Raw genomic sequence first — 21,843 nt, 5'->3', positions numbered from 1 at the left:
TCTCTTCTGTTCTTTGTCCTTGTCCTTTCTCCCCCTGCCCCAGATCCAGCAAAGGCAGTTCAACAAGGCTTCCAACTCCACCTACTGCATATTCATGGTCAACAAGCCATACGCCATTACCTGCTCCGTGGTGGCCTTCTACATTCCCTTCCTCCTGATGGTGCTGGCCTACTACCGCATCTACGTCACCGCCAGGGAGCACGCCCGCCAGATCCGGGTGCTGCAGCGCGCAGGGACCCCCGCCGATGGCCGGCAGCACCCCCCGGACCAGCACAGCACACACCGCATGAAGACTGAGACCAAAGCTGCCAAGACCCTGTGCATCATCATGGGGTGCTTCTGCCTGTGCTGGGCCCCCTTCTTTGTCACAAACATAGTGGACCCTTTCATAAACTACACGGTGCCGGGGAAGCTGTGGACAGCTTTTCTGTGGCTGGGCTACATCAATTCAGGGTTGAACCCCTTCCTCTACGCCTTCCTGAACAAGTCTTTCAGACGTGCCTTCCTCATCATCCTGTGCTGTGGTGATGAGCGATACCGAAGGCCTTCTATCTTGGGGCAGACAGTCCCCTGTTCCACCACCACAATAAATGGATCGACTCACGTGCTAAGGTGAGTGTTTCTCAGCTGCTGCAAAATACCTTGAGTCACTAGAAAGAGTACTTCTCAGGAGATTTCTTAAAGGACTGATTTTGTGTTGCATTTGAAATATCTGATGGATTAACTGTTAAAAAAGTAAAGGGGGGATAGGGGGGATGAGAAGTGCACGGTAATCCTTAGGGTGCTCATACAACCTGGGTTTGTAGATACCTGATAGATGTTGGCGTGTGCGGGTTCTCCAGAGGCATGTTCAGGAAATAGTTGGGGGAAGGCAGAAGATGTGGATGCATTTGGGATGCATGCTGCTGCATCCTGTTGTTGCTTTGTCTGAGATGAACTCGATCACACAAGGAGCACCCTGGGGAAAGTTGCCTACTCCCTTTTCTCTAGCGAAGGGATTGAGATGCTCCCAATGGCACTTCTCTGGTTCTGCCTTTGTAGCCCCACCAGCTGGCGCTGCATCTCCTGAAGTAATGAATGGCAAAGGAGGATCTTTCTTACCCAAGTGCCCTGATGCTGCTGGGGCACTTCAGTGGCTCTCTGGGAGGAAGGGTACTTGCCATTTTGCTTTAGCAGCTCAGAAAATGCCGGGGTGTCTGCCCTTTACAGTAACTGAGTCAAAGCCTGGGAGCTCTCAGGATGCCTCCAGCACAGACAGGAGGTCAGCGTCCTGCTGGAACAAGACACTGGCCCTTGCAGCACGTTGTGGCCCTCGGCAGGAGTGGCAAATGGGGGAGGGCAGGTATTTTCTTTCTGAGCTTATGGGGATTGGTGCAGGGGAAAATTGGGCTGAGGCTCCCATGCCTGCCAGCAGCCCCAGGCTCCTGCCATGTGCCACACGGGGCAGCTCCACACCAGGGCTGAGCCCCCCAGTGCCTCCCCCCATGCAAGGCAGTGGTGTCTGGATCTGCAGTGTGCACCTCTCGTGGGCTACCAGACACAGTCCAGTTGGCTGGCACTGTGGGGGCCCAGGGAATTTGAGCCCCCACCTCATACACCCATCCCTGGCTTTGTACCATACTGTTTATTGCGAGAGGAGGGCATGTGGACCCCACACGGTGGGAGTGCAGAGGGGTTTGGAGGGCTCTGTGGTGGGACACATCCTCTGCTGCCTTCTCACCAAGCAGGGAGTTAGAGGGCAGAGCACTGGAGGAAGGGAGAGAGGAACAATTATCTCCAGTAATATCAGAACAAGCTACATTATCTGAAAAACAAAACAAAACAAAAAACCAAACAAACAAAAAAAAAACACTGGTGTTTTTGCACTACTGCCTAGAAGTGAATTTGTTCTGGTAGTTGGAGTCATGGCTCCTCACTTGCAGATAAGGAGTCGGTAACTGTGTTTGTGTTCAGAGATAAGCCAGTCCGGAGACAAGCTCAGACTTCCAGCAAAGTCTAATCTTCTCATTTGCCCCCAGCTCCCTTCTGTATTGACCTCTGAAGTTTTGGAAGGTGTCTTGGTCTGTGTAATGGAAGGGTGACAGGGCAAGGCTTCCCACAGCCCTGGGACAGGCCTCTCACACCTCTTAAGTCATGAAGGCTATTACAACGTATATAGAGCCCTCTGTCTGTGATGGGGGCATGGCACCGTGCCACACTGAGCGCATGTCTGTGTCGGAGCCATGTGCCCAGAGATGAGGCAAACACTCCTCATCTGCGGGAGGGGGCAGGGGAGAGCAGCCTGTGCTGGGGAGCTGCAGGGGTGAGCGCTGGAAATGTGGCTGTGCATGGGGAGGAGGGAAGGGAGGGCTGGTGGGGGGCTCCTGCTGGCCTAAAGGCAAGGAAAGGGAGAATGACATCTATTTGGGCTAGCAAGCGCTGAAACAAGGTACTTCCTGTGAAGTAGATGAGGCAGTGAAATGACAGGGAGCCTCTCTCAGGTGTGGGTTTGAGATGCAGCAGGCAGCGAGCACATCAGCACCAAAGGTGAATTGCTTCAGCCCAGGCCCACGTTTGACCTCCGAATGTCACAGATGGCAATGCCGGTGCCTCCTCATGTCTCAAAGCAGTCTCACTGTGTTTGCTGTCTCACTGTGAGAGCTCCTTGTCCTGCCTGTGCTGTGCGGGGCTGGCAGGCCCAGGCCAGCACTGCCCTGGGGACACCGGGCAGTGGAGATGTACTCCTGAGCGCTTTCCTTGAGTCTTGCTGAGTGTCCCCTGGTGCTGACAGACTCCTCATTTTGAAACCCTTTTAAACCATATGAACGTCCCTGAGGCCAAAGCAAATGTGAAGAGTCACCTCCCCTCCAAAGCTGGGGGGGCACAGTCTTGGCCACCCCAGCCAGCTGAGGTGGGCTGCACTAAGTGGTGGGTGCCACCCTGGAGCTGAGGTCAGGCTTCTCTCATTTCCACCTCATCCCTCCCACTCGTACCATGCAGCTTCCACCTACAAGTCCTCCAGGGAGATAGGTAACAAGTCTGGGGACTGCCTGACCAGCTCGCATGCCTTGCTGTAATCCTGTCAGTCTCAATGTCATAAACATTACAAAAGGCTCTGAAAGACCTAACTCTGTACAGGGCATCTTGTTCATTTCTGGCTCCTATGGGTACTTAAGAGTGGATGAACTCTCTTCAGAGTCCTGCCACCACAAGCCACGTATCTCCTGCCTTTCCATGTTGCTCCAGCTTGCACAGCGGAAGGCGCTTGGGAGCTGCTGAGGAGCGAGGCTCTGCACGTCAGCACTTCAGAGAGCAATTATTTTCTGTTTTTCTCGGCTTTGAAACAAATGAGAAAAGTGTGACTTCTTCCCTTGGTGTGGGTTATGAACTGATGGTGCTGGAGTTGTGGGGATTAAAGGAAAACCAACTAATTACAGTCTCTGGATAGTTACCCTCACTTGAGGAATTTTGATTTCTTCAGAGCTTCTCTTAAACGCGGAACAGTTTGAACTCGGCACATAGAAGAGAGATTCAGTGAGGCAGGTTCTCTCCCAGGTATAAAGCATATTTGCTTTGCTGTCTTGGAAATATAAGGTATTTCAGCAGTTGAAATACTGAAACCTTCCTGTATGTCTTGGCTTCATACCAGCCCAACTGAGAAGCGGCTCAGGGGCTTGACCCAGTTCACATGCATCTTTTCCAACCTCAAAGTTGTTTCTTCCTGACTAAGAGCTTCTGCACATGGGGAAGTTGTGCAAGAGAGGTGTTACAGCTGCGTTTTGTACCCCAACAGGGATAGCAGTGAAGAGAAGGACAGACCCTGTTCTGAATCCAGGGCAGGCTTCCTCCCCCAAAACCACAGAGATGTGCAATTCTGTATTAAACTGACGTGACTCGTTCAGCCGCAAAGGGAGTCAGGAGTGGTGGGCAGTAGAACTTGAATTTCTAACTCCTCTTCATTTTCAGTCTTCACAAGATATGAACTTTCCTTCAGCTTTAACTGTCCAAACTGTTCTTTCTTCGCTTGCAATCAACTCACTGCTGCTTTTGCAAGTGCAAAGAGTATGCTTGTCAATGCTAAAGATAAAATTCAGGCTCTTGTTCTTGGAAATGTCTGACCTGTGAGAGTGCCTTCCAGGGACGAACTCATTTCTTCTTTTTTTCTTCTGAAAACTTCAGTGTTAAAATGTTCTGACATTCCCATTTGGGGATTTTTCACATTTATATTAGGAATGGGAAAAAAAGAAGGAGGAACAGAGTACGATAAAACATGGCAGTGAGACGAGGCAGACTCCCTCAGCGCACACACACTGACAGACCGGTTGGGACACAGTTCTCATTCTTTCTTTAATTTATTTTTCAATTGATCTGTGAAGACTGCGGTGCTCTGGAGGACCCAGGCAGGGAGAGACTTTGTACAGCACACCTGGGGCCAGATGCAAGCACGGTGGTGATGGGGTGAGGGAGCAGACTGCAGTGGCTTGGCTGCTTGACCATGACAGGAGGGAGACCACAGCTGTCTGAACCCCCCAGCAATCATCCTGCTTTCTCCCTAAATCATGAACCAGAAGATGGGGAAAGGATTTCACACCACCCATTTTGTTCTTGAACTCTCCATCAGCTGGTGTGAAAGACACCTGTTCCTTGGGCAGGGTAAGACATGGTGCAACATGATTTGGAGATGTCATGAACAGCCAGGAGACAAGATTTAGTTAGAGATGGATCTGTCTGTACAGTGGGCAAGAGTAGAATTAAATATTCATTCAGCTGTGAAAGAGGATTTTGACCTGCCTGTTTTCTGAGTTTGATTTCTACAAGCATGGGAATTGACAGAATGCTTTTTTTTTTTTGGCACCTGGACATCAACCTATCTCACTTCTGATGTGTACCATTAACTGCAAAATTCAAGTAGGGCACATGGAAAGGGTGAATTGAAATCTGCAGGTGTGGCTACAATCAGAAATTCATGCCCTATTCATTTTTGATGGCTAAGATTGCAACTCATGTGTCATATAAAAATGTTTGCTTGTCTGTTTGCAACACAAAATGTGTAATTCATTATAAATATTTGCAATTCATAGTTCTAATAACTTATGGTTTAGAATATCACACATTTAAAGGACTTGGGAATCATTCTGAATTACAAGTGGATAGGAGAATTTACAATGCACTCTCAACTAACATATGGCAAAAATTAGTACAATAATTCACTGCAGTAGATATGGGTTTCTGGACAACTGTAGCATGTGTTCGGCGCACAGTCCTGTACACCACAAGAGTGAAAGTAAAATGCCATAGTCATCTGAAAAATGCTGCCTCCCCCTTTAAACATATTGCTTGCATATCTTTTGTTATGCACAGACATTTAGTTAGAACAAAGCAGTGAACTCATGCCTTTGTGAATCATTCAACTCATACTGCACAAGAGGATTGGAATCCAGCACAGCACTGCTTGAATTTTTGGATAAGACAAGTTCTGAAATTTTGCCACAGTGGAGAAGATGGCTTTGTGTAAAATATGGTTGAGCAATGATCAGAGCAGACAAATTCTGGAACGTTTGGGTCAAGGAGGTCACTTTGGTGCATTCCCCATTTCCTCCCAGAAGTGCACTGTTCAGCACAGTACAGTGTGTTAGTCTCTTCTGGGAAAGCTGTAGTGAGTGGTTTATTTGCTCCTTTTCTATCACAGAGAGGCTTTCTCAAACAGGGCTGATGCCGATTTTATTTCTCCAAAGTAAAACACATCTTTATTTTCCTTTTGGAAGAGCCAAGAGAAACAAAGGGGGAAAACAAAAAAGCATCATGCAGCTTGGGGGGCTGGAAGTTCATTGTCTTCACAAATACAGAATTAAATAAATAACCCGATCAGCCCACACTGGTGTCAGCACTCTGAAGGTGGGAGAAGCACGCAGCAAATTGCCGCATGTAGCCAGTGCTCAACACCGGAGCGTGGCTGTGGAGCCTTAGTGGGCCCTGCGGGGGCCGTGAGTGATGGTGCCAATAAATCTGGTTGGCAGCAAGCACCAGAGCGTCCTTGCTGCTGCTTCAACAGGCAGCACGGCAGCTTGGCTCTTCAGCTTGCAGAAGTTTAGCAACTCGGCAGCTTACAGTTCTGTCGGAATAAAAATAAATCCTCCCTGGCTGCAGGGAAGGGAAGGTCAGAGGTGCCATGGAGGCAGGCAAGCAGTGTTGTGCTCACGCTGCTCCTGCCCCACTGGCCTGGTGGTGTTTGACAGGTGTTGGCAGGAGGGTCTGGGTGCGAGCAGGGATTAGTGGTGTGCTGCCACTTCCAGTCTGTAAGGGGACGGTAGAAGCTTCTCCTTTCTTTGATCCTTCTGGCCAGGAGCAAAGGAGATTTTGGGAGAAACCACTATGTTCAGGTGGGACGGATGGGCTGATTGCTTTGCGTTACTTCAAGAACTATTGAAAAAGAGTGGGGGCGGAGAAACAGACGGAGGGCTCAGGGAAACACACAGCCATCCAGGTCTTGGGCTGCAGGGTGTGCCCGAGTCTTCTGTCAGTATCCGACAGCAGCGGCGAGGGGTATGCCTGTGGGAGATGTGCCCAGGTTGAAGAGCTGCTCAGCCAGGTAGCGGAGCTTCGGGAGGAGGTGAGCAGGCTCAGAAGCATCAGGGAGTCAGAGAGGGAAATTGACTGGTGGAGGTGTACTCTGCCCTCTCTGAGACAGACTCACGAGCCTGCCATAGCACAAACATCTCCTGCTACGCAGAAGACAAAAGTTCCTTCATCCTGCCAGGCAGCAGGAGGGGACCTAAGCCAAGGGGGGGAATGGAGGCAGGTTCCTGTTCGGGGGGGTAGGCGAGCCCTGTCCCTGCCCACCTCACCTTCCCATCTACCCTTATATAACAGGTACGAAGCTCTAGAACATGACAACCAGAACAACGAAGCAGGCGAAAGCCCGTCCCAGTTGGTGAGGATGCCTAAGGCAAGGCAACCTACCCCCCACATTGCTACATCAGCTCTCAAAATAGAAAGAAGGGTTATTGTCATGGGGGACTCCCTTTTGAAAGGGACAGAGGGCCCAATATGCTGACCGGACCCTACCCACAGGGAATTCTGTTGCCTCCCTGGGGCTCGGGTGAGAGACTTCGCTAGGAAAGTCAAGCATCTGGTATGGCCCACCGACTACTACCCGCTACTGGTCTTTCAGGCTGATAATGATGAGGTAGCAACGAGAAGTCCGAGAGCGATCAAAAGGGACTTTAGGGCTTTGGGGCGACTACTTAAAGGATCAGGGGCACAGGTTGTGTTTGCCTCTGTCCTTCCAATAGGAGGGATCGAAGCTGACAAGCAGACTCGTCACATTAACACGTGGCTTCGGGACTGGTGCAACCAGCAGAATTTTGGGTTTTTCAATCACGGGAAGGTCTACGCGACCCCGGGCCTGCTGGCACCAGATGGGATGTGCCTCTCTCAGAGAGGGGTGAGGATTTTTGCTCAGGAGTTGGCTAGGCTGATAGATAGGGCTTTAAACTAGAGTCGAAGGGGGAAGGGGATAGAACCAGGCACACCAGTGACGAGCTAAGGGATGGTGTGCTAGAATCAGAGGGACTGTGTACTAGTGAGGCCCTTCGGTCGGATACACAAGGTGCTGCATGTAGGGAGGCGCATTTGAAGTGCTTCTACACAAACGCACGCAGTATGAGGAATAAAATGGATGAGCTGGAAGTCTTGGCCCAGTCCCACAGCTACGACATCATCGGCATAAGCGAAACCTGGTAGGATGAGTCCTGTGGCTGGTGTGTTGCAATAGATGGTTACAGGCTCTTCAGGAGGGACAGGCAGGGTAGGCAAGGTGGTGGGGTGGCGATGCATGTGAAGAATGAGCTGGACTGTTTGGAACTTCAAGTTGGCGATGGCAAAGTTAAGAGCCTCTGGGTAAGGATTAAGGGACGAACAAATAAAGGGGATGTCGTTGTGGGAGCCTATTACAGACCACCTGGCCAGGACGACAACGCTGATGAATTATTCTTTGCAGAACTAAGAGATGCCTTGAGATCGACTCCCCTCGTCCTAATGGGGGATTTTAACTTGCCAGATGTCAACTGGGATCACCACACGGCTGACACGAGCAAGTCCAGGAGGTTCATAAAGCACCTAGATGGTAACTTCTTGGTGCAGGTGCTAAGTGAGTCAACTAGGAAAGGCGCCCTCCTAGATCTGTTGCTGGAGAACAGAGAGGGTCTTGTGGGACACGTGGCAATTGGCGGCCGTCTCGGTCATAGTGACCATGAAGTGGTTGAGTTTAGAATTTATGGTAACAGAAGGAAAACTGCCACCAAAACTTCAGCCCTGGATGTGGGGAAAGCAGACTTCAGGCTGCTCAGGGAACTAGTCAGCAAGGTCCCCTGGGAAACTGCTTTTGAAGGCATTGGTGTCCATCAGTGCTGGTCCATCTTTAAGCACTGCCTCCTAAAAGCTCAAGATCAGGCGATTCCAAAATATTGGAAGTCAGGCAAGCGGGGCAGAAGGCCGGCCTGGCTGACCAGGGATCTTCTACTGGAGCTAAGGCGAAAAAAGAAAGTGTATGGCTGCTGGAAGGAGCGTCAGGTGACGATGAAGGAATATAGGGATGCTGTTCGTGTTTGTAGGGAGAAAATTCGTGTGGCCAAAGCCCAACTAGAGTTGAAGCTGGCCATGTCTGTGGGAGACAATAAAAAAGGTTTTTTTAGATATGTGAACAGAAAAAGGAGAACCAAAGAAAATATAGGTCCTCTACTAGGTGGGGAGGGTCTCCTCACAGACAATGACACAGGCAAAGCACAGACGTTTAATGCCTTCTTCGCCTCTGTCTTCAACGCTGATGATGGGCTTCGGGACCCAGGGTACCCTGAGGTGGAGGATCATGACGGTGGGAATGACAAACTCCCAACCGACCCTGAACGTGTGCGGGATTTGCTGCTCCACCTGGATCCATACAAGTCCATGGGTCCGGATGGGATTCAACCCAGGGTGCTTAAAGAGCTGGCAGACGTCATCGCGGGACCTCTCTCAATTGTTTTTCAACTATCTTGGGAATCTGGTGAGGTCCCATTGGACTGGAAGCTGGCAATTGTTGTGCCAATTTTCAAGAAGGGTAAGAAAGAAGACCCTAGCAATTACAGGCCTGTCAGTCTCACGTCAGTGCCTGGTAAAATTATGGAGAGGATGATCCTTGAAGTTGTTGAAGCGCACCTGGGGGACAATGCAGTCATTGGTCCCAGCCAACATGGGTTCATGAGGGGTAGGTGCTGCCTAACAAATTTGATTTCCTTTTATGATAAGATCACCCATCTAGTCGATCAAGGGAAACCAGCTGATGTGATCTTTTTGGACTTCAGCAAAGCTTTTGACACGGTTTCCCATAGGATCCTACTGGACAAAATGTCCAGCATACAGCTAAACAAAAACATCATACGATGGGTGAGCAATTGGCTGACGGGCAGGGCTCAAAGGGTTGAGGTAATTGGGGTCACATCTGGCTGGCGGATGGTCACTAGTAGGGTCCCTCAAGGCTCCATTTTAAGGCCAGTTCTCTTCAATGTTTTTATAAATTATTTGGATGTAGGACTAGAAGGTGTTCTGAGCAAATTTGCCGACGACACCAAACTTGGAGGAGTTGTGGACTCGGATGAGGGTGGAAAGGCCGTGCAGAGAGATCTGGACAGATTGGAGAGCTGGGCGATCACCAACCACATGAAGTTTAACAAAGGCAAGTGCCGGGTCCTGCACCTGGGACGGGGCAACCCTGGCTATACATACAGACTGGGCAATGAGACGCTGGAGAGCAGCCCCGCAGAGAGGGATCTGGGGGTTGTGGTTGACAGCAAGTTGAATATGAGCCAGCAGTGTGCCCTGGCAGCCAGGAGGACCAACCGTATCCTGGGGTGCATCAAGCACGGCATTGCTAGTCGGTCGAGGGAAGTGATTGTCCCGCTCTACTCTGCGCTGGTGCGGCCTTACCTCGAGTACTGTGTGCAGTTCTGGGCACCACAGTGCAAAAAGGACATTAAACTGTTGGAGAGTGTCCAGAGGAGGGCGACGAAGATGGTGAAGGGCCTAGAGGGGAAGACGTATGAGGAGTGGCTGAGGTCACTTGGCCTGTTCAGCCTGGAGAAAAGGAGGCTGAGGGGGGACTTCATTGCAGTCTACAACTTCCTCGTGAGAGGGAGTAGAGAGGCAGATGACCTATTCTCTGTTATCACCAGTGACAGGACCCGTGGGAACGGTGTGAAGCTGAGGCAGTGGAAGTTTAGGCTGCACATCAGGAAGAGGTTCTTCACCGAGAGGGTGGTCGCCCACTGGAACAGGCTCCCCAGTGAAGTAGTCACTGCACCAAGCCTGTCTGAATTTAAGAAGAGATTGGACTGTGCACTTAGTCACATGGTCTAAACTTTTGGGCAGACCTGTGCAGTGCCAGGAGTTGGACTCGATGATCCTTATGGGTCCCTTCCAACTCGGGATATTCTATGATTCTATGATTCTATGATTCTATGAGTGAATAAATTAAAGAGGCTGCCCTGAATAATCATAAAACCTTACTGAGTACCTATGCCTCATTTTCACCCCCAGGGGTGAGGCTTTCCCAGCCCCATTTACAAGGTTGCATTTAGGAGGGGCAGCCCCCCTGAAGCCCCCCTGCCCACCAGGCAGTCAGCGCAGTCAGTGCCGCTGGGGCCCCGGACCCCCCAACATGGGGACAGCCCTGCCTGCGTGCCACCTGCTGCAATGCACATCTGGACACCCACTGCTGTGCCTTTTCGGCAGCTTTAATTCCACAAAGTCATTACCTCTGGCGGGTTAATGGGTTTAAAAGCACTCCTGTTTCCCCGTGCAGCCAGGTCTGGGCTGAGTCACGCAGCAGGCTTGGTGTCCGGCAGGATCACAGCATTTCTACCCGCAGGGCATGGATAGAGCAGTTGTTCCCTTCCTCCTGCCAGGGTGGCATTTTGTGGGTTGCAGCTGCAGCTTGACTCAGAAAACATAGAATGCTTGCTCAGAGATGCTCAGAGATGCTTCCTAATAACACTAGCAAGTCTCGCTCAAGGATCTGGGTTTACAAGTAAAAGCCTGCTGTCCTGTCTCCTCCTGTTCCTCTTGTCTCTTATCCTTTCTCAGGCATTGAGACAGCTGCAGAGACCGCAGAGCTTCCTGAGGCAGAGCAAAGCAATCACTGTGCGGGCTGGGCCAGCCCTGGCAGCTGCGGCTGCTCCTGTGCGGCCGAAGCAGCGAGCTGCTGTGAGCAGCGGGCCTCCAGACGATGGCCTGGCAAACGCAGCCCTCTCCTCGCTGCTCTCCCGCCTCTTCTCCACCTTTCCATGCTCAGAGCCATCACTTGACGTCCCACAAGTTGGCGGCTCTCCCAGCGCGGGCGCTTCGTCGGCAAACATGCATTTAGCCTCAGCCAGGGGGACGCGCGCCTTCACTATCGCATTTCTCCACGGGACAGTGGTGGCCGCTGGCAGCAGCAGAGGTGTCTGGAGGAAGAGGGATGGTGACGACAACACGGTGCACAGCCAAGATGAGGTCTCTGCCCAACCTGCTGAAGACCCCAGAAACCACAGCGGGAATCAAGGTGCAGGTCAGCTGTTGGTACCTTACCCTAAATACTGGCTTGCTCTCTTTCTCCCTCAGATGTTCACACATTCCTGGAAACAACTCATTGCGTAAAGCAACAGGAAGCTATTTCTGGAGAGGAGAAAGAGATGCTCACAGGCTGTGTTTTCGGGGAGGTGTCGGGTCCCTGCTCTGTTGTGGTGCTGGCAATCGGAGGCTGTGCGGAGGCTGCGGGAGGACCTGGAATTCATCTGGCTGCAGCAGCCGGCCAGGGCAAGGAAGGGCCTTGCATCTGCTTTAAAAGAAAAGAAGAAAGAAAAAAGAAAATGGGATATTTCAGTACATGCACAACTTTGCTTGGACAAACTCTCAAAAGGCTGACACGGAGATGAAAGGTTCAGGGTTGGACTGAAACTCGGGGTCTCATGGCTAATAGTGCGTACCCTCGACTTTATAGCCAACTGTTTGCATTTGCAGGGCACTGTTTAGCTAAGCTGCCTGCAGGCTCCACCAAACTGGGTGAATGGGCAAAAAGCACTATTTGTTGGTTCTTCCAGGGTTTCTGAAACTTACTTTTTGTTTGTTTGTTTTCTTGCTTTTGCTCTTAAGGAGGAATAGGCAAGCATCAGGTAGGCACCTGGGTGCAGGAAGCTCACAAACAGATGCAGCAAGCGAACAAAATCCTGGAAAAAAGCATTTGGATGAAAAACCATTAAATACAAACATGCCATCTTAGCTTGTCTTGACCAAATTTCAGTGTGTAGTGGGAGTGAATCTTCTTTGACTCAGCTTTTAAACATGAAGAATGCAGGGCTTTGGTTTAAAATTGATTTTTTTATTTTAGCATGAACTACAACATGAATACCCTTCTAAATGTTTTTTCCCCTTTACACAAGTTGAACAGATTTTTCTGCGATTTTTTCTTATCACTCAAGGATCACTTGGAAAAGAATTTTGGTGGCAGACTGTTATTGCCCAAAGCTATGCCGTTATTTACAGCAAAATCAGGCCGTTGAGACCACAATTTCTGACTGGCAGTAACTGCCTGGCAATTTTAAAGATCCGGCAACAGGGGTCAGGGCTCTGACACACTGCATCATCTTCTTCACTAAAAGGTCGTTAGCCTCAAGATGGATTGTTTGAACTTCAGCTGCTGTTTCCTTCATTGCCTCAATGCTTGCTGTTCCTCCCTGGGTTGTCATAGGTCATTTTGGAGGCAGATACATTTTGCTGTGCTAGTGAGACTTGGAGCAATTGCAGGCTAAGGGGCTTTAGGAAGTGTGCTGCAATTTCTCCAGCAGTCACTTATTAATTATTGGGATCCAGCAGGCAAGAAATTCATGTTTGCAAAGTAAACATAAAGCACATTCCCACCAAGTTCTTTTGGGGAAGTTTCTGAGCAAAGGATTGAGACATCCCCCTGCCATCTCCATCCCCTGCAATTTTGTTCTTTTTATGTAGTTCCTCTTTTTGATAGTTTAGAGGAGACTCCATGAATCCATTGAAAGACATGAATGGGTGCAGCTAATATCTTTGCAGATGTCTGGGCTGGGATTTTGAGTTTTGTTCTTGATGGTAGGGATTTATTTTGCTTCCTCCTAGCAAGTTGATGCAAACATTATGTTTGCACTCAGACAATCATGCTCCTGTGATTCAATTACTCTCATTACCAGGCCTGTGGGCAGCCACCCTCAGCTGGCTGCACACCACAGGCATGTTATCACCTTGTTGTGTATGGCTGGGGTACCACGAAGGAACATCTTCTGTGCCTGGGAGAGCTCTGTCCTTAGGGCCCCTCCAGTGCTCAGCAAGAGGTACAAGAGAAACTAATGAACTTTTTCATTCAGTAGACCGAATTCCACTGGTGGGCTTTACTTTAAATTGCGGTAGTGTCATTTTTCATCAGCTGCAGGTGCCTGGATGAGCTATGCTGACATCTATGGGTGATGCCAGGCAGCCCTTTCACCAGTCCTATATGCTTTCCCATTAAAAGTCTGGAGCACAACATCAGGCATGGCCAGAAGTGTGTCCCATAAAGCACGAGCACTGCTGGAAGGGTATCAATGGGGTGGCCCTGGGGTCACACTGGGGCTGCTTCTTGTGCCTGGTACTGAGCCATCCCAGGGCATGAAATATTACATCAACCAAGACATTTTTAACTGGGAATTTCAGGGGTGGCAAAAAATAGTACCTTCAATTTGACACAACCCCTGAGTCCTCCTGGCAATGCAACCAAAGATTGCTCAACATGTGTTTCCAATCCAGTACTTTCAGTCCGAGTGTCAGTTCCCCACGTCAGCAGGGAAAAAAAAAAAAAAAAAAGAGAGAGAGAGAGAGAAAGAAAAAGTGGCCAGGAGCATAAAATAAGCCTAGAATTAGACAAAAGTTTCTGGCCATCATGGCAGTGATGTTTTGAAACAAATGCTCAGTGAGACTAGATGGAGAAAAAGTCTAATTCTTACCAAGCTGGAGCATGGTGAATTTACAGAAGTCATATCATTGTATGATATGACTGCGACAGGGGAAACAGCCTCAAGACCCCACAAAGCCCCACTTTGCCCTTCAGTCTGACTGCTGTGGAAGCCTGAAGCAGAGCTGACCCTCTTGTTGATACCTGGCCATGCTGCCTTCATAACATGGAGCTTGCTGATTTTCAACCCTGATGATTTTGTGTCCATCAAGGAACACACATACAGAGATTGTCCCCATTTCCCAAAGCCCTCACAGAGCAGGTTTCTGCGCTTCCTACCCCACAGTTTCCCTTCTGGGAAGCAGCTGCAGTGCATATTTCCCACTGGCTGGCAATGGGCTTTCAAAGCCCGTAACTCCGTAGGTCAGCAGCCCAGTATCCTGAGGTTGCCTCCGGCTCATTCCCAGTGTCAGGGTTTGGCACGAGGTCACATCGAAAGATAAATGGGAAGAAAGGAGCTTGTCCTCAAGTGCTGCTGTTCCAACCATTTGATCCAGAATCTAATATAAAAGGTAATTTGAAGACAAGGTAATGGCTCTACCTAGCAACTATGAAAGTATGAAAAGCAGAGCTCAATTCTACAAACTAATTTTATTTTATGAGGTTGCAATTTGCAAGAAGCGTAACACACTTGACGTGGTACCTACAGCAGCATGGCATTTATTAACCATAGCACTCCCACAGTTTGCAAGTCATAATAAAATTAGCATCTTCCACCAGGTGTTTTTCTAGTCAGGGTTCTTAAGGAACAGCTCTTGGCCATAAAGCATTTACTTTTAATCTCCTCTCTGGAGAAAAACAAATAATTGCTGATAACATGTGCAGATACCACAAGATTAGAGGAATAACAATAAAGAGAAAGAGCAGTTTGGGGTTCCTCTGCCCTCTGAATTGCTTGGTTAACTGAGCACAAGGAAAACATTTCTGTAGGGCTACAGAAACATGGTCTGCATGGCTGTGCATCTTGGCATACTGAGCACAAACTCGGACTGCAGCCTAATCTCATAAAGAGCCAACGTGAAATAGGCTTCGGTGCTGAGCATCAGCTCCCAGCTGACACTGTGTCTGCAGGGCGAGGGTCCCCGTGGATGTTTGGGTGGCTGCCGGGATGGGTGCTGCCGTGTACCCAGCCAGGTAGGGCTGGCAGTGGGCACCTTGCTCCGGGAGGAGGCTGGGACAAACAGGGAGGACTAACAAGTGTGGTGAAAGGTCTGGGGAAGGGGCTGTACAAAAATATTCCCGGCACATTAACTGGTTGTCTTGTACTAGAGAAGGTAAAGAGAGCGGAGTCTATTTGGGGCAGGGAAATCTGGCACGAAAAGGTGTAGCAAGAATAAGATGTGGAAGTTCAATGTACAGAAACTTGCTTTAGAAACACAGCATTCACTTTTAACAATGAAAATTGAGATCCATGACAACAGATTAGAATACATATGGTTCTCTACCACTATAAATTTAAGTTTCAAGATTGGCTTTCTTTGTAATAACATCTCTAATTCAAGGAGAGGTGCTAAAGACAAAGCAGGAGTGAGTTCAGGTCTTGCTCCAGACAGACAGCGAGCACAAAGGGCTCTGCTGGTTGTGTGACCTGGTGTCCAGGAGCGAGTTCCCCATTCAGCTGGGTGCTGCCAGCCTTGGGGCAGGAAGGCAGCCCGGCCCTGACAGCCTGGGACAAGTGAGGGACACGTGGTGGCCGCTGGGGCGCAGAGGGACACACAGGCGCTGCAAGCTGGCCTGTTGGGCCAGGGCCTAAACCCATCTGCTCTTAGCAGTGTGTGGCTTTGTGAGGAGCCAGAGCATTTTATTGCAGCCCCATGAGGGGTGATGAGTGAAAAAAAGGAGAAAACAGAATCCCCGTCCCTCCCTGGAGTGTTAGCAGGGGGAGCACATGGGCACTGTTTTGCATTCAGTTCAGCAAACTCATTCCTGGTGATCTTAAAACAACCTCCCCCTGGCTCCCAAATACCTTTCTTTTGAGCCTTTGCTAGTATTTCCCAGTTTATTCTTCAGAGTGGGAGTGTGATGGTATGTACAGCATACACAGACATCTCAGCTCGTTCTTCCATTTAAACCTAGACTGGACAGAGTAGTTAAAGACAGTGTGTGGGGACAGTCTGGCACGGGGGAAGTCTCAGACTGGGGAATTAAGAGCATAGATAGCACTTACTAGGTCTTCCCTTTTGCTAACAGTGTTAACCTTGTCAAGAGATAATTTGGTTTTCACTTAAATTTCATCAGCTGCAATTCTGAAAAGGTATTCTATAAAAATATATGAGATCATTAGACTGAAAAACAGATAAAAACAAGTTCTGTAGATTCTTGGAGGAGCTTTTTTTTTTTTTTGTAATTTCTTGTGAATCTTTGCCAATATTTGCAATCAAACTTATGTTCCAACTTCCCTGGCATGATTTTACAACTTGGCATCAATCTTCTCTTCAGTAACAGACTTGTAGTGTAACATCTACAAATACTGTGACTGGTAGTTGCGAAGGATCACAAGCAGGGCAAGGCGAGCTATAAATATCAGAAGGTAGCTCAGACAGGAGATATGGGATGAACAAGGAAACAGACGATGAGATTATGCAATCTATTATGCAGGATGCAAGGGCAGAGAGGCCGGGGATTTGGGGAATTTACCTGTTCAGCAGCAGTAGTTCTCACCATAAAAATAAGAGAGTTGCACGCATGGCAAAGGGGTTGTCTGTGTTTAGCTCTGTGCAGCACCGAAGGACCTACGAGCCAAGGATGGGACATCATCTTCTCCATCCTTTCCCCTATCCCTCCTGTAAGCCACATGTATTTCTCTTTCTCCCGACTGCCACAAATCCATGTGTGCGCGGGGCGTCCTGCGGCTGATGGCGCACACAGAGCACTTCCAGGCAGCCATGTGCCACTCACCAAGGCTGAGGCCACCCTGTGCAGAAGCGTTTGTAATGGTCAGGACGTGCATCCAGAACAGCCAGGGGGACATGCAGAGAGCAAAGCATCCAGCAGCCACGGCCGGGCTCGCAGGCAGCTGCAGCGAGGGTCCAGTCCCTTCCCATCCGCCAGGCTCCCTGTGGCCATCACCTGCGCTCCCTGCTCACCGTGCTCCCATCGCCAAGCCCAGGACCACTCGGACTTGGGAGCAATCCCGCAGCAGCTCGCTTCTCGCTGCTGAAGTGCGAGAGATAACAGGAAAACTGGGGAGAAAGGGTGGAGAGCCCAGACCAGGCTGCGTCCCTCTGATTGCTTCAGAGGGTGAAGAACGCACACCCACCTGCAGCTGTACGTAAATGGGAGCTGGTGCCAGCAGAGGTTTGGGCCCCTTCCCAGACACATCCCGCAGGCTTTGGGCTCTGCATTGCTGTTTGGGCTCCCACTGAGCAGCCCTTCTGGGGTCGGCAGCACCCACACCGTCCACTTCCCGCATCCCTTGCACCCAGACATCAGGGGAAGAAGCACAAAGGCCGAGAGCTGAGAGAGGAAGGGGGCTTCAGCTCAATTTGGAAAAAAGAGTGTGATTTGCACCGCTAACCAAAGGCAGATGCATGGTCGGGGGAGCTTATGGCAGAAACAGCAGTGTGCAGTGTCTGGGGCAGCGTCCCTTCTTTGCCCCTCGTGGGTTTTGGGGAGCGTGTCGCCGATCACCAAGGACAGGCAGCCACCAGCATCGCCGCATGCCGCACGCCTCCAGCTTGCGTGGGCGAGGACGTGCTTTGGTATTGTGGGTGTTTTCTACAGTTGTTATTGCCAAAGCCTTTTTTTTTATTTGTAAATGTAATAGGCTTTTTATTGAGGTTGGGTTATCCTCAGGGTAGGATGGATGTCGAGACACTAATTTCTTCTCTCTCAGCTGTCATCTTAGAAGTCTGGGGTAAGGTTCTTCCTCCCACCCCTTCCTTGCTTTTTTCTTTCCTAGGGATCTGTGCTAAATTTAAAAGCAGAACAGCTCTTAGATATTTCTTTTTGACACTTCAAAATTCTTCTGCACAAGGATGAAAAGGTAGGGGAAGAGGTGGGGCGACCTTGGCTCCCTGCTCACCAGCTCCCCGTGGCGATGAAGCGCTGCTAGCATCATGTTGGCCTCTGTGGGCAGTGTGCGAGCCCATCACTGGGCCTCTGGGCCTCCCTTACTGCACAGCAGCCCCTGCCAGCCAAGCCCATGAAACCCACCACCTGTACCAATATAAAGCAGCTCCTACTGGGATGCTGGCCCTTGGATAAGCTGGTGCCCTGTGTCGGAGGAGGCTGGTACTGTCCTTCACCCAAAACACGCTTGTCTTGCCCTTAAGTACATAAGCACTGTGCTGAAGTCCGGTACGCAGCTCAAAAAATACCTCTCCAGAGGAAACTGAGAAGTTTTGATAAGAGAAAAGCTTCTTGTAATTGTACTGAGTGAAATCAAGATATTTATCTTACTTCCTACAGACAAAAGATGGGATTAGGTTTTTTAAGTACCACGCTTTCCTTCAGTTTTACTAAGGTAATCTCTTTTAATATGTCTGTCTATTGGAAAAAAGAGATCAGAGCTACGATAAAACCCGTTTTGTTATTTGGCCTAATACAAGACTCAAGATCAGAAGTTCTGTTCTGCATCCGTTTGTTTCTGATAGGGAAGCCGAGGCATTGAAGGGCACCTTGAGCCTGGAAGCGACTGAAATATCAACTCAGTTTTGTCTATTTTTAATTGCCTGGCTTGTGTTTTGGGTAATGAAGGCAATTGCTCTACCCTGGTGGGGCAGGATCCCTGTTAAGGCTTTCTTTCTGCTCTGAGATTTACTTCTGTAATTTGTTGCCCTGGTTTGTACCTCCCTGGGGCATGGCCAGCTCCTGGCTCAGCACCTAATGGGTGTTGTATGACCCATATGTAACACGGAGCCCCAAGAGAGCCCTTTCTGCGGGAAGCCATGGGGACTTGGCTCTCCATGGGCTGCTGGGGGAGGCTGGGTTGAGGCCAGCCCCTGGCTCGGCAGAGCATCACTTCATCTGCTTATCGCTTACGAAAAATGGAAAGCAATCTGGTTTACAGAAGTTTGCAGCGATCCAGCTGCAGGCAGCCTCTTCAGCGCTGGTGGAGGATGGTGCTGGAAGGAAGGGTGCCAGTACGGGAAATAAACGAGAGGAAGAAGCTGCGGGGATGGCCAGTCGTGCTGCAGGTCAACGTCTCTTCTCTGGGCAATTACTGTCGGGTTGCACTTCACTGTTTCTCTGATTCAAATGGAAACTTTAAGTGACTTACATTAATTGTTGTCTTTTCCAATCAAATCTCTCTGGTCTTTGACACGCATGGCTGTTTCCTATTTCTCTCCGCTTTGCGCAGCCAGCTTGCATGATGAGCAGCTCATCCACGGCGTTTTGCAATCGCTGGCCTGGAGCAGGAATGTGATTTCCACAGGGGCCCTGGAGGGCAGGGGCAGGGCTGTCCCCAGGGCTGTCTCCAGGGCTTCAGAGCCACCTCCCTCACTCGGAGCCTGGGCACATCCTCCAGTCCTCCCAGCAGCTTCCCTCCAGGTTTTCTTCCCTCTCTCCTGCCAAAGACAGCGTGAGGAAACAGCAAGGGAGGGCATGGCAGGAATAGGGAAGTCGTCAGTCTGATGGGAATCGCTCCATAAAGATGGGCTGTATTTCTCCATATTTGTGTCATCCATCCTCCTGGGTCTCCTGACAGTAAAAGCAGTCAGCTCCTGTTCTGCATGAAGTTATTTCAATAATAAGTTTAATTGGTTTGGAGGCCTTGATGAAACAGCAGGACAAGATCTGTTGGGAAAAGCTCTAATCTGATTTCACTTGAGCCCTTACCAATACCGAGCACCATTATTGGGCTGCCTAATTTAATCCCAGCCCTGCTTCCTGAATCAGCAATATGACGCTAGGTATTTATTCAGGTTTATACACCTAAAGCAGAAAGCTGCTGCTGCAAAACTCTTTCGCTCTCATGTAATGGCATTTAGCTGAGCTCAACAGCAACGTGTCCTGTGTTGGGAACATGACTTTCCTAACAGTCTGAGCAGTGGGCACCAGGATAGGTGTGATGACATGGACACTGCTGTGCCAGGCTTTCTCCTGTCAGTGTAATGAGGATCTGGTGCCCCCTGCACTGGGAGTTGGGGTCTCTTGACCCAAATTGGAGCTCAAGGAGGGTTTGAAACTAATTTGGGAATCTGAATAAATTCTGCTTTGGATAGCAAGTTACTATGCACCTACTTCACTCGTGTTTCAACGTCGTAGCTCCCAACCGAGGCCATTGCACAGCCACGCTGACCGCTGCTGAGCAGCTGCTTCCCACTCTCCAGAGCCTTACACATTTTATCAAAGTGTTTTTAGACAATGCAAAGAGCTCTGCATGCCTTAGGGTTAGAAATTCTATATATCTAAGCAATTATTGTTAAATTCTATTATTCATTGTAGCAGCAGACCTCTAAAATGCAGGGCTAATTGTTTAAGTGCGTTTTAATCTTAGGTTAACTTCTTTTATTCTTTTTCATGTTTAAATAATCCTCTTTCTTTCTTGACTGCTGTACAAGAAGCTTTCCAAGTGCTTCCTGACCCACAGTGGGGCTTTCTGAAAGGCTGTTCATTTAACTGAACGCTGTAAGGAGATACACGGGGAATAGTTCACAAGGCATCTCTCAGGCTTTCCCTGCTAGCAAAAGAAAAACCTTGTCACGGTGGCTAGGAACTACAGGGCAGGGACCTTATAGACATGGAGAGTGTTGTAAGCCACATGTATGCAGAGGTAAAGAAATGAAATGAACTACAAGGGTAAAAATTGACTACAAGACCCCTGCAGTCAACATGCAGTGATATGTGAGACCCCCACCCTCCTTACATCAGGGAAGTGCACAAGGCTGGCCAGCCCTCTGCCACCCCCAGCTTCTCCCAGCAAACACAGGTCCACCGTTTCTCAGGCATCTTCGGATAACAGCTCTCCTACTTCAGGCTTTGCCCTTCATGTATTTCTTAAGTGATTCTATGATTCTCAATGTATCTCACTGCATGCTCCTTCCTCAGACTCTGTACCACGTCCTGCCATCTTCTCATGGTATTCGTCTCCATTACCTAATAAAAATCCAAACCGCCTCTTTTTCACGTGGATCCTACAAGATTTTTAAAGAAAAGAGATTTTTTTTTTTAAAAAAAAGGCTTATATTGGACAGATAGTAACATTATCTGCTGTTTGTCTTAAAGGTAAAATTTTTGTGGTACTTGTTACCGTGTATGACATTACATTACATCCTTCCAGTGCTGGGGCCAGTACTTGAGGGAGGAACATCTCACACCAGCAGCGCCTGCTGCCTGAAGCATGGATTAGCATGTCTACTCAACTTGCAAAACATACTTTGCCCTCTCTGTATAGCACTGCTGCTTAACACCCTGGTTTTGAGATTTGTTTTAACATAGACAATAGTGAACCCTGGGTGGCTTTGTCAATTTTTCACACCATTATCCTTGGTTTGTAAATTGTGGTGGAGGGCAGTGCCAGAGAAAGGAAATTGTACTTTATAGCACGAAGTCTCCAGCAAAGCATAGGTCTCCCAGGTCACCTGCCCAAGTTTAAGTCACCTAGACATTATCATGCAGGATACAGCAGTGATGAGAAGCAGAGAGTATGCAGGGTCTGTACTGAGCCACTGTTAGCTGTTTGCCTATTCAGAGCACACTGCGAAAGTCTGTTAACTGCTGTGGTACTGACAGCCGTAGGTGGATTTCCACATGGTTGAAAAATAGTCTAGAACATGTGCCTATGCAGAGCAGTCAAGAAAAAGTAAAGGAAATAGAGCTAGTGAGGTTCTGCGACTCATGGGAGTTTGCTGTGATGGTTGTTAATATAAAGATCTGGTCTCTGGTCTGTGAAT

At 49.2% G+C, this 21,843-nt stretch overlaps 1 protein-coding gene and 1 long non-coding RNA gene across 4 annotated transcripts in view; both read left to right on the top strand.

Moving 5' to 3' along the window:
- The window catches only part of HTR4 (5-hydroxytryptamine receptor 4), a 133,645-nt gene that overhangs the window by 76,590 nt on the left and 35,212 nt on the right, over window positions 1-21,843 (top strand). For all 3 annotated transcript variants that reach the window (XR_005824316.1, XM_040573342.1, XM_040573343.1), the window contains exon 6: window positions 44-612. Coding sequence is in view for 2 of the 3 variants with exons in the window: in XM_040573342.1 (XP_040429276.1) it covers window positions 44-612 (569 nt within the window). In the remaining variant the exon portion in view is untranslated. The remainder of the gene's footprint in view (window positions 1-43; window positions 613-21,843) is intronic.
- Window positions 11,054-11,838, top strand: LOC121077802. The gene is made up of 2 exons (XR_005824318.1): window positions 11,054-11,505; window positions 11,614-11,838. It is a non-coding gene; the product is annotated as an uncharacterized LOC121077802 (long non-coding RNA).

Source organism: Cygnus olor, chromosome 14 (genome assembly GCF_009769625.2).
Source record: "Cygnus olor isolate bCygOlo1 chromosome 14, bCygOlo1.pri.v2, whole genome shotgun sequence".
Taxonomy (NCBI): Eukaryota; Metazoa; Chordata; class Aves; order Anseriformes; family Anatidae; genus Cygnus; species Cygnus olor.
The sequence above is the reverse complement of the archived record's forward strand: the minus strand, read 5'-3'. Positions and strand labels throughout refer to the sequence as shown.